Genomic DNA, 12889 nt, shown 5'->3' with positions numbered 1-12889 from the left:
TGACTTTGACCTCAAGGTCAGAGGTCAAGTTCTCTGAAAATCTTGTGAATGCGATAGCTCGAGTAGGAAGTCACCTGTGACTTCGAAATTGACACCACAAGTGGACCTATTAAAAATCTCGGAGTTCAAAGTTCAAATCTCATTGAACTCAATCTCAAGATCAAGGGTCAGAGGTAAACTTTTTTTGAAAAGCTTGTGACTGTGATAACTTGTGAACAATGCAACGTAGGATTTTTTTTAAAATTGGTACCATAGATGTATCTAGTAGGAGGCTGAAGGGTACCGCTGGCCCCTGCCAGTGTTTTTATTTCAAAATAAAAACACTGGATGTGCATGTTGGATTTTTTTTTTGTTTGTTGTTTTTTACTCTTAGGTTTCTACAAATAAATAATTATACTTGACTCGCTACCCCCTTTATTGTAGTGTACCTAGCGTTTAAGTATGTGCATGTAATTATAATTTAATACCACTACACCTTTAGTCATACAGCATTACCAAAAACGACATATCTACATTTGCTAGTTCATTAAGACTTTGTGACATACATCCATACGTGGCAGGTGTTTCACCAAATTCTGACCCTTCAATCCTGAATGTTGCTGAAATGATGACTTATCAGACTGGGCAATGATTTTCCAGTTTTGCTAAGCTGATTGTAGCTTCGGTTTCCTTTCCTTAGCTGACAGGAGCGACACCCAGCGTGGTCTGCTGCTGCTGTAGCCCATCTGCTGTGCTTTCAGAGATGCACTTCTGCATATACTGGTTCCAGGAACCCAGTTATTTAATTCACTGTTTCAATCCTACCAGCTAAAAGCACCCTGACCAAGGCTTTTTGTTTTTTCCCTCATAGACCTTATTCCACTGACAAGGACAATGACACAACTTGTTTAGTTACTTTCTGTTGGCCTGTATGCAAATATAATTTAGATTTTTAGGCAATAAAACATCTTTATTTTAGAGGTTTTTGTTTGGAACTTCACATCTAAAAATCACACTATTCTACAAATAACCAATTTAAGAATTATAAACATGATTGGAGTGCTCTTACTCTGCTTTTTGGCATCCTATGTTTTCCCAGAATAATCTAGTGGATTTTCTTGCTTCATGCATAGAATAGTTAGGCATCCCTTTACTGACCAGTATGACCACCACGAGTAAAAACTGTTCATATAACCACCGACTCACCCAAGTATAAAGCTTTGTGGTCATGTGCTGACAATAGAAAATGAGCACATATTTAAAATGCATTTTATTTTTCCTTTACAAGAAACAAAAGCAGACAAAGAAATAAGATGAAGGGGAAAGGAAGTGGAAAACCAGTATATAAAGAGATGCAACCTCTGGCGTCCTGAAAAAAATATGTACAATTCAAAATAATATCCATATAAAACATGCCACATACAATAAAAATGATCATTATATTTATTCATATTCCCTAAAAGTATCTCTGCTGTACAGATGCAACATCTTTTTTTTAAGTTTTATTTTAAAGTACGTGAGGTTAAAAAGAAAAAAAAAATCAAATTATGAGCAACCTTTATTAAATTATAAGATATGCAGAGAACTTAAATTAAGTTTCAGAGAAGTTAAAAATTATTCAGGCGGAAATCCAGTGAGCGGCATAATGTCTCGTGTTCTTCCCTTGGAATAGAAACATACCAAAAAATATAGATATATATATATATTTATATATGTATATATATCACTGCTTCAGATACTTGATCAATATCTACCACTTCAGAGAAAGTTTCTGTTATACTACGAGAGTGCAATTCATTACCAGGTTAAGTATGGGATTAACTTCGATTATTACATCATAACATACATCAGGCCAAGTAACCATTTCACAATGTTAACCAACACATTCACTTCTATAGGGAAGATATTAAAGGAAAAAAAAAAAGGAAAAAGCAAAACACTAACAATATTCTAGGGAATTCAAGATTTGTCCTTTCAAGACTATATGAATCCAATTTTGACCGATTAAAGGGGGAGGTTTTGGTAAATCAACAAGCAGTAGCATAAATAAAAAGAAAAAAAAAAAAACATTAACAATATTACATAAATACAAATGCTATGCACCATTGTACTGCTTTATGCAAGAAGTGATTTTTCCATGTCTAATTAACGACTCTCCGCGTGAATCCAAACAGCCCCATGATCACCTCGGCTTCTCGTCGTCCGAATAGAGAATCCCGGACATTTTCCTCACATCTATTTTTAACAAACTCACCTGAAAGCTTATAGCAAAAAACACTAATAGAAAAAACAAGTAAATGCAAAACACTCTGGTTCATATACATAAAGATATTAGTTTGCCATTTTACATATATTTATATTTATGTACAGCTTTATCTTTGTTAAAATGATATCCAGTGGTTGATTTTTTTTTTTTTTTCCAATTTTATTTTTCTACACTTTTGACTTTGATTACAAAGGGGCTGGATAAAGAGCTGTTGTCCCCCCCTCCCTCAATGCATATAGTATATTTACAGTTTTTACAACTTTGCATTTTTAAAATCATGTGAGGTCTTAGGTTAAGGGAAGGAGGAACCAAAGTAGTATGGGAAGGTGGAGTTTTAGTAAAGCTCCCTTTAAAGACTTTTTTTTTCTCGTTATTCTTACACAGAAATGAAAACAAATGCCCTTTTTTCCAATAAGTCTTTCCCTGCCATCAGTTCAGCCTCGAGGAGACAGTACCAGCACTAGAAAAAGCACACTACAGGGGAAGTAGAAACACTGCAGGCTGTACTCAGGCGGAGGAAGACTTACTACAGTAAAAGTTTAACAACAGTCCATTAAATAATACAGAGAGGAAGAGGCATGATTAAAGTTTAAGGTTGACTTGTTGGGGAGTAAAAAACAAACAAAAAAAGAATTTAAAAAAGAAAGAAAGAAAAAAAAAAGCACTGAATGGGGACAGTAGTCATGCATCTGCTGGCTCCTTTTTTTCCCAAACAAGTGGAACTTTCATGTGTGAAACAACCAGCTAATGGGTACTTGGTTAATTTTGGACCTGCGTGATCCTTGAGCCATTCACTCAAACTCTTACTGTCTTAAGCAACTCAGAAAAAATAAATGTGGATGTTATTGTGCTTTCACACAGCTAATAGCAGGATTTTTTTTGAGATGCATAAATAAGAACACAAAAGCAAAAGCTACATCAATATCCAGGATGATTTGGTGGCATACAGAACACCCACTAAGCTTCTGATTGTGACTTTAATGCAATATCTTATCAAAACTGTCATATAGTTCATCTGTATAAATAATTCATGAATAATAATTATGTTGGCTCATTATTGTAAATCATCATCAGCATAGAGTAGATAGAGCAAACCTGCTGCTTAAGATTCCCTGCTTGTCCGAGAAGGCTAAGCCCATAAAAACAACCCTCCCACCCCCAAAAATCACCGTCGCGCCCCCTCCCCAACCCCCCGGAGTATTTCCACAGTAGCAGTTAACAGTTTTTATACAAAGCAGTCACTTCTCGCTAAATCAGTGAGGTAGACTGGGTCCAACTAACCCACCATGGGACTCCACACAGTCAGAACATCTGGTGCGACTGAAGCCACAGATCAATAGTATCTTAAATTTTTATATTAACTTACTTTTTTCTCCTCTTTTCTTTTTTCTCTCTCCATCGATCACATGTAGTTCTCACACAGAGCCACATCAAGATTGTCTAGCTAGCCAATATCCATGTTGTCGTTATGAGTCATTGATGGGAAAGTGCCTTGTCTGGGAGGTAAGGGGGGGAGGTGTGGTCAGGCGGGACAGGAAATAGGTCCGACTTAAAACATTAAAAAAAAAAAAATATAAAAAAAAAAAGTGTCCTTAGTTCATTCTTAACATTTTTAATGGCTTTTTTTTGTCGAAGCTCCAGATGAGCTCTGCACTACAAGTACTGATATCAGAGGGTCAGAATGTTTTGGTAGATGGTGAGGATCATTTTCCAGCCACTGTAAGCTTATTGAGACCAGAAAAGTTGGGAGGGTTTGAAGTGGGGGATGGGGAAGAGGAGGGATTTGGCTGAGGAAAGGGTGATTCGACTACTCCAAACACGAAAGTTAGTCCCACCATCAAGCTTCTGCTGATGAATGGTGGTCGGCTGCTTTTATTGATTAATGCTCTTCAAACCTTTGGCTACAGGTAACACTTTAGTCTTTTAATAGCGGAGGCCAGCCTTCCTCCATATCTTTATGAACAGCTTATGCACTGGCGATGTAGGATTTTCATAGGCTTTGGCGCAGGAGTGTTCTGGTACCAGCGAGAGGGAATTTTCCATCGTTCTGCTTTCTGGTTAGTTCATCCATTTTCGGCAATTCCAGGCTCCGCAGTGGCAAGGGATCTTGTGCTGATCGTCCTCAAAATCAAACTGGTAGTCGTACGTCAGCTGGAATTAGGAGAGAGACAGTTAAAGGCTGCAGATATAGTAGTAGTACAATGAAGGCTGTTTATTTATCACACTGCACCTCCTCTCCTTTAGGAATCCTTCGACTGGAGATGATGATAATCTTGTCTTCTTTGTCAAACGTTACAACCTCAGCAACACAGTTGGGCGCACAGGAATGGTTGACATAGCTAGTAAGGAGAAGAGAAATGGGGGAAAATAAAATCAATTTGGGGGAAGAAAAAAAATAAAATAAGGATTTAAAACAAGGCGGCCATGCACAAACACACACTTACCGGGCTGGGCCACCTGTTAAAGTTGCATCGATCACTTGCTCGTTGTTGATACGGAACATGTAGATCCCTCGGTTCTACGGCAAAAGAGCAAGAGGAAAAGAAAAAAAAAGGTCAGACCTGTCCTACAGTTGTAGAAAGGTGAGCAGCACAGCTAACAAAGTTTCTGTACCACCCAGTCTCCATCAACTGTTTAAGTTTGATTACCTGCGCTTCATAGATCTTCTCCCGGCGATTGGCCACTTCGTTGCGTATGACGGTACCAATGTACTCAATAACCATCGTATGCTTCTCCAAATCCTTTGCAGCATACAGCCCCAGGCCCTGAATGCGGGAACGTGCCAAGTACACGTTGTTCTTCCACTCAGTCTTCAAGCGCCGGTACTGGGAGGATTTGGAGTGGACAAACTGCTTGCTGTATGGTGTGTTGAGCTCTCCAGTGAAGGTACTCTGGTAGGCCTTGGACACACTGGTGCTGTTAAGAGTGTGAGGCCTAAAAAGAAAGCAAAATGAAAGTCTGAATGCTTTGAATTTTACAGGTTTGAGGTTGTTTTGAAGCAAGTTACCTGCATTACATAGATGTTTTAAAGCATTTCATTTTTAATGTGTATTACCTCACCAGTCAACATATTCTGTCTGGAATTTGCTAATGTTGGTCAACTCCGCAAAAATTTAGTCAACAAGCCTCTTCAACGTGATTCACATGGCTGCACGGATTAACGGATACGTCAGAACGTGTTGAGTGTGCAGCTTCTCGCTAAAATAATGCTTTACCTCTTGCAGTGTGTGGGGACCTTGGGCTCTGAGCGAGCACAGCCAGTGGGATTAATCATGAGTGGGAGCTCCATCAGAGGGTGCCGGCCGTATCTAAATTGGTAATTCTGGCAGTTCTCCACTCCGGGCAACTAAAACACAACAAGTCATACCAATCAATGATCATCATAATGGACTTATAATGGCTATAAAGTTTATCATTTCTGGTCACATTGAGTTCAGTTAATACAAGATATAGCAGATATTTTGTGAAGTCTGTAATGCTTTGTTTTATTTTATTACAGTCTGAAACTGTTATCCAACCGCAAATTAAATCAGCGAACATGGGAGATAAAGACAAAATAAGAAGGGAAAGAAAGTGCTCGGGATTCTTACCGACTCAGTGATTCTCATGACAGCATGAATTGTAAGGCCATACATCTCCTCCCCTTTGATGTGTTCAGTGAACAGTTTCAACATGGATGATTCCTCACGAAGTTTAGCCACCTGCTGAACAACCCGCTCCCAGATCCCTAAAGACAAAAACAGCAAATTCAACTCTGTTCTTTAAAGTTAAGAAACATAACAAGGGGAGAATAAAGCACAAAAATCAGAAAGCACTTTTGTTTTACCTTCTGGAGTAGGGTCACGGTACTGTAAATCCTCCATCCCATGCTCCAGAACACGCACTTCAAACAGGGGGCGGCCATCATCTTCACTGATGCGGCAGCGATAGCGGCATCGCTTGTTGGGTACGCGTGTGCTCCAGTAGATGCGTGTGGCCTCGTAGCCAACGGGGAAGATTGCAGTAGCCGAGTGGAAGTTGGCCATCTGGGAGGGCAGCAACTGGCCAATAGCGTGAAAGATGAGACTTCCGACACGGAAGAGGTGGATACGGTCTCCTCGCTGCAAGATGCTGGCTATCTGTTTCACCTCGTCACGCTCGATGTAGACGCGGCGTAGGACCGCAAATGTGCTGAGTTCATCGTCACTGGGCCCCTTCAGTTTATGCTGGGTGCACAACATGGTCTTATCCTTAAAGAACATGCAGCGTGCCCGGATGGCACAGGCAAAGTGGTAGACATTCGGGCAGCGCAGTCTGTTGCAGCTGTTTGTGGCACCAGTTTTCTGGCAGTACGCACAAAGAGTCCTCAATCCGCGACGCAGGGCTACCTCCACGTTGATTAGGGCGCCCCCCTGCGTCTCGTACACCTCTGTGGACCACAGAGCGCAATTTAAGTGCACCCACAGGTCCACATCAATGTTAAGCAAACGAGCGGGCCCATCTGTGGCACCATCGCCTTCCTCGTGGCAGAAGCAGCACTTGCGTTTATCCCGAGGCAGCTTTTCTGGTCGAAGAGTAATGCGCAGCCGTTCCATCAGTTCAGACACCTCACGGCTGTTTTCTTTCTTAGAGCCACCCTTCCGAATCGAGATAACAATCTGAAGACGCTTCCAGCGAATCCCCTTCCATTTCTTCACTTTTGAATGCACCACCTCCTCATCAGGTGAGAGAGGCCTGCGTTGCTTGACAGCTTTAGGGGAAGACTCCATGGGGGTGGGAGAATCTTTAGGAGGTTGAGCTGGATCAGTGACCAAGTCCTCCTCCTCCTTGACAACAGTGCTCAGATGATCTTCAGGAGGAGCAGCAGGATCAGAAACTGTAGAGGCAGCTGCTGCGTCTGCGCATGACTCTGGAGCAGCAACTTCAGGCTCCGTGACTTCAGTTGATTGAGCAGCATCAAGAGGAGGATCAACATCCTGTTCAGGCTCAGCTGTTGTTTGGACATTGGCCGGACTGGAGGGAGACGGTGATGAGGAAGTTGATTTTTTGGAAGGTTCAGCATCACTAGTTGTAACTGGCAGAGATGGAGGAGGATGAGGAGGAGACGGTGATGGGGGTGGCGACTCCTCCACTGGTATAATAGGAAGGTGGCGCACATCCAAATCATTTACATTGGTTGTGTAGCAGTGCTGAACTGGTTTTTCTTCAGTCTCTACAAATTCCTGAGAGCAAAATGCACGCAGGAGATGTAACGCTTTCAACACATGTAATAAAAAAGATTAAATGAGGCAATAGGAGACCTTTAGGGACCAACCTGTTTAATAAGTGCCAGAATGTCAACTTGTTTCTTCAGTGTACAGCCAGGTAGAGACACATCAAATTGCCTTAGCCACTCATCCTGACTAGGTGATGCACCATCCTTTGTAGACAGAACCCCTGTAAAACATAACATGGATACATGGTATAGTCACTCTACCACAATTAAAAAAAACAAACAAACAAAAAAAAAACCCCAAAACATTTAAACACCAAATTTGCTCAACTAACATGCTCAAACTACAATCATGAGATGGGATTAATGAAAGACTACTGAACAGACATTTTACATTAGCAATATGCATTAGCAATATGACAAGTCACTTTGAGACAAAATGTTGAATGTCTTGACAGACTCGCACCCTTTTGCTTTTAGCTAAAAAGAAACTCACACTCCACACACACCAAAAAAACAACAAGAACAACAAAAAAAAAAGAAGCAGAATTCTAAAAAAGCTAAACCCTCAATTTATTTATTTTAGTGTGTACCTGATTGGCCAGGTCCTTTCCCAGGCCCATCTCCTCCAGACATGTCAGGGTTTTGGGGAGGGATAGTGACCTCATAAGTACCTGGCATCCTAATGTTAAGAAGCTGGGCCATGGCCATCATCACGTGATTTAGTTTCTGGAAAATATTAGCAGAAGTTTAGATTGCATCAATAGTTTCGGACATAAAAGGTTTTAAAGACGATATAAGATTATGATAGCTTAGTACCTTGGCTGCAGCAGATGACAACGTGAACGTTACAGACACCTCATTGCTTTTGCTCTTATCCCAGTGGTTGGACGCTGAATCTACCTTGCCGTCAGGAGCTTCGACTTGTTTATTTTCTGTGAATGCTGTAAGCAAATGTGTAAATTCAACATTTGTCTGCATTTCAAGACGCAAACAGATTTAACATTAAAAAAAAATAAAAATTAGACAATTGTACAAATTCCAAGCAGGTTTCCCTATGACCTATGTATCCATGCAATCATATAAAACAAACTAACTCAGAATTTAATTTCCCCATACAGAGCAGCAGCATTGCTACCTCAGCAGACCGTAGGATGTGACATACTGAGTATAATACCTGGGATGGCAGTGCGAGGTATGAGGGGTATGATAGGGGATATTGCCCTGTCTGTCTCCTCCTCTTTAGGCTCCCGCAGATGAGGAAAACGTGGCGTTTCATCTCCTACATTACTCTCAGGGGATGATGCTGGAATTATGCTTTCTGGAGCATCCTCATCGTCACTTTCCATCCTGTTAAAAGATATTTCACACATTTATAGCCTCTTTATGAAAATATATCTATGCTATGGACTGATAACTATGCACAGTTGTCCTTGTGTACCTGATATCCTCATTCTGGTTATGTGGTGGTGTGGGAAGAGCTGCTAGAATGTCTACACTCTTTACCTCCTCTGTCACAGAATCTTAAGAAGGAAAAAAAATGCAGCATTATAATACAATGCATTTAGAATGCAATTACTGCATAACTGTGGATTAATAATTAACAATAAATTTACCCATCGGCTCTTCAGCAGGCTCTCTGTTTTTCTGTCTCTCAGCCAGTTCCTCCCCAGCTGTTACTCCATTCAGCAGTTTGTGCTGTACTGATGGTGGAGGAGTAGGTGGCAAGGAAGATGGGGGTGTTGGGGGGTTGCTGAGGTTGCTCTGTGAATGCACAAACAATATGTTCTTGAAGACTTTGCTCCGAAATTACCATTATGCCTTAATCAAAATGTTGGTGGTGCACTGGCAGCTTAGTTTTACCTTAGTGAGTAACTGAGAGTAGTAGTCTGGGATATTGTCTAACACTGCATTTCCAAATGAGCCTTTTAGCTGGGCTTTTCCATTGGCTGGACTGCTTCCGAAAGGTGCAAAAAGACCCACACTGGCAGTGATTGACGGCTCCATCAAGGGCAGCAGAGAGAGGCCCTACGAGTAAAAATCCATTAGCCAAGAAAAGGAAAAAGAATCACTCTTCAGATCATCAGTGGCAAAATATCATTAGGGGGAAATGTATTTTGACATTATTGTACCTGTTTGAGTTGTTTTATCAAGGCTTCAGCACTTTTTCCAACTTCTTCCTTCTTGTTTTTCTTACGTGCATTAGGCCCTCGATCTCCAGCTGCCTTATTAGTGCGCTTTGGCTTTTGCACAGGAGGCCTTTTTGTTATCGATTGCAGATCCTGTAAAAGGTCAAAAAAATAAAACTGAGATTTTCCCCAAATATAACATCAGGGTAAAGAGTCTTGATGCATGCTCAATCATCCAGGTAAGTAAATCCCAAAAGGTTGAGTGACGAAACATTTCTCCCATTGAAAACACTACGTCCAGATAAACAGAATCAACCTTTTGGGATCAGGGTAAAGAGAATGAATGCACTTTAGGAAAACATACCTCCATGTTTCGTGGAGTCCCTTGAAGCTTTTGCTCAAGCATTGCCAGTTTACTGTTGATGTGACCATTGATCTCACTGTGGATGCCTTCACAAGGCCTCTGAGCACCAAGCTGAATATTCTTAGTTCTTAGGAGTTTCTGCAGCAACTGCTGTCCAGTCTCAGTTCTAGGGCTTTGAGTCACAGCAGCATTTCCAGCATTAATAAAGGTAGTGTTGTTCCCAGCGTTAACCATCTCCCCGGTTGCTTCATGCTTTATAGTCCCAGTAGGAGCTTCAGCCGCACTGTCACATTGGACCTCCCTTGGTTCCTGTTTAATATTCTGTATTGTCATCTTGCATAGCTCCTCTTGTTTGTCCTCTGTACCCTGCTGCAACTGACGCTGAGCATTTGTACCTTTCTGTGGCCCATTGGAAGTCACTGAAGCAGCCAGACCACCACTGCCTGGTGACTGAGTGTCTGCTTTAGGTCCTGGACAATCAAGTGGACTCTTCGCCCCGGGTGACCTGAGTGGAGAAGCCTTGACTTGGCTATAGGGACTGCCCCTCCCAGCCCTGCTGTCAGCTATAGAAGGCGAGGAGACATGAGATGAATGGGGTGAGACTGGGTGGACTGGGCTCATGCCAAAGGGAGTTCTTGGAGAATATGCATGTGATGGAGAGCCCTGCACACGGCCTGCCATTAGTGCTTGCTGTTGGTTCTGGTTGGGAGTGGGTGGACGAATCCCCATAGCTTGATTAAAAGTGTGCCGTTGAGAATCCCCAGGGGAGTTGGCCAATGGCTGACGTGGAGATGCTGGCCTCACCATTGGGCCCTGGTCCATTGGGGAATGTGGCACCTGTCCTCTCATATGTTGCTGCATCATCTCTCCCACTTGGAGCTGCTGCCCAGAGACCATCATTCCTTGCTGTATCTGAGGAGCAACACCAGGTTGCTGGCCTGGCATACCTGGATGTTGTTGATTTCCCAGTGCTCCTGGATTCCCCATGGCTCCATGTGACATTTGATGGCCTTCCATCCCAATCATTTGCTGTCCCATCTGTGAGAGCTGAGGCCTCAACTGATTTTGTTGGCCCTGACCTATTGGCATCCGCAGCATTTGTCCTTGTTGCCTTTGTGCAATCATGGCTTGGATGTGCTGTATCTGTTGGTTGGGGGGGAGACTGCGGAGCTGAGGATTCTGAGCAATAATGGCCTGGATGTTGATAGGGGCGCGGATCTGTCCAGGAGGAACACCAGGTCTCTGTCCCATCATTCCTTGCTGCTGAGCTCTCATCATACCCATTAAAACCTGCTGTTTCTGCTGTTGGGCCATGATGGCCTGCTGTTGTGAACTAAGACCCATCATAGCAGGTTGTTGCTGCCCTGGATGGTTGTGTACTGTGATCTGTTGTGGCATGGTGGTGTCCTGTTGCTGCTGTGTGGCATTTTGAAGAGTTTTCTGCTGCTGATGTAAGAAATCAGATGTTTTTCCTTCCTCTTTAATAGTCATCAAACTGGGCTTGTCAGTGGTGAGGGAACCTTGTCTCTGAACAGTGACTGGAAGTTGTTGCTGCAGTTGCTGCATACCAGTTTGCTGGTTTCCGACCAAACCCGACTGTTTCTCATGTACAGACTGGGGATTTGATTGTTGCTGCTGGCCTACATAAACCTGATTCTGGTGCTGTCGTCCCAGGTCAGTTTGATGATCATTTGCAGAGCCTAGTTGGATCTGGTTGGGAGTAGAGGGTCCACTCTGCTGTGGTGGGGTTCTTGAATCAGGGCTGAGGATACCACCTTCTTTGGGTCCTGAGTTTTGGCTCTCTGTAGATCCCTGGGGCTGGGGTGTGTTACTTCCTGCTGAAGGAGAGGAACCCATTTGTGGGGTAGAGGGTTGGGAAAGACCTTGCTCTTGGCCAGACTGGTTAATCAACTGTGCTGGTTGTCTTTGTTGTGTCAGTTGCTGCTGCTGAAGGTGGGCTAAATTCTTTGTAATATTTTGCTGAGATGCAAGCATGCGTTGGGCCAGAATGTTCTGTTGTTGAGGAGTCAACTGGGCATGGGGCCCCCTCAGGCCAGGGTGACCTTGAGCGCCAACCATACCCTGCTGTCCCATCATCAGCTGAGGCCTCTGCTGCTGTGACAATGCAACTTGTTGGTTACCAATTATTCCTGCCTGAGTTGATACCATGCCTTGAGAATGGTTAATAGACTGGCCGCCCACAAGATTCTGTGATGGAGCCACAGTCTGGCCTCCAACCATTCCTTGTGCAACCTGGACCAGGTTCTGCTGATTAGCTAGCATACCCTGCTGAGTGTTCACCTGTTGTTGCGCCATAAGTTGGTTCCCCATCATACCAGCCTGCGACTGATTGATTAAACTAGATTGTTGATTTGGGAGTGACACTGGTTGTTGGCCCATCAGCTGCTGTTGCTGGAACTTTGCCATCTGCATCCTATGCTGAAGTTGTCTTTCTTGAAGAAGCCTAGGGTCTGCACCTTGCACTCCAGGCCCCTGAGGGAAAAATCCTCCTGAAGGCCCAGGAGGACCTGGGACCCTGGCACCACTGGCTCCAAGAGCCCCAGAAAGCTGTGGCTGGGCTCCTCCAATAAAGGGCTGACCTTGGGGCATTCTGACAGGCATCCCACCTTGGGGTATCATGCCAGGATGCTGCCCCATTACTGGTGCCCCCTGCTGGCCCATCATCATCTGACCAGGCATTTTGGGAAACATGTGAGAGGCCCCCCCCTGTGCAGAATGACCTTGGGTTATAATACCAGAGCCTTGCTGCTGCTGCTGCTGTTGATGCTGCTGCTGCTGTTGTTGATGCTGCTGTTGCTTGCTTCTGTACTCTGCAATTAGATTTGTGTGCTCCTTCTGTTGCTTGCGCACCTAAAACAGAATATTTATGAGGAAATCTGTATATCATGTATATTTGTATATCAAATGTGCCAGAAGCCTTTTTGTGCAATACAAAAATT

At 43.2% G+C, this 12889-nt stretch overlaps 1 protein-coding gene across 6 annotated transcripts in view; it reads right to left on the bottom strand.

Annotated features, from left to right (window-relative positions):
• Positions 1-1234: 1234 nt before the first annotated feature.
• Positions 1235-12889, bottom strand: part of kmt2d (lysine (K)-specific methyltransferase 2D) — a 30602-nt gene continuing 18947 nt past the window's right edge. For all 6 annotated transcript variants that reach the window (XM_019349666.2, XM_025901855.1, XM_019349669.2 and 3 more), the window contains 16 exons: positions 9930-12800; positions 9569-9718; positions 9300-9464; positions 9053-9200; positions 8878-8959; positions 8614-8786; positions 8256-8380; positions 8030-8165; positions 7539-7660; positions 6072-7446; positions 5836-5972; positions 5461-5591; positions 4894-5179; positions 4690-4763; positions 4476-4584; positions 1235-4396 (listed from right to left, as the gene is read on the bottom strand). In XM_019349666.2, the coding sequence (XP_019205211.1) occupies positions 4304-4396; positions 4476-4584; positions 4690-4763; positions 4894-5179; positions 5461-5591; positions 5836-5972; positions 6072-7446; positions 7539-7660; positions 8030-8165; positions 8256-8380; positions 8614-8786; positions 8878-8959; positions 9053-9200; positions 9300-9464; positions 9569-9718; positions 9930-12800 (6177 nt within the window). In that variant the 3' untranslated portion in view covers positions 1235-4303. The remainder of the gene's footprint in view (positions 4397-4475; positions 4585-4689; positions 4764-4893; positions 5180-5460; positions 5592-5835; positions 5973-6071; positions 7447-7538; positions 7661-8029; positions 8166-8255; positions 8381-8613; positions 8787-8877; positions 8960-9052; positions 9201-9299; positions 9465-9568; positions 9719-9929; positions 12801-12889) is intronic.

Source organism: Oreochromis niloticus, linkage group LG20 (genome assembly GCF_001858045.2).
Source record: "Oreochromis niloticus isolate F11D_XX linkage group LG20, O_niloticus_UMD_NMBU, whole genome shotgun sequence".
Lineage (NCBI taxonomy): Eukaryota > Metazoa > Chordata > Actinopteri > Cichliformes > Cichlidae > Oreochromis > Oreochromis niloticus.
This window is presented reverse-complemented; position numbering and strand designations above follow the sequence as displayed.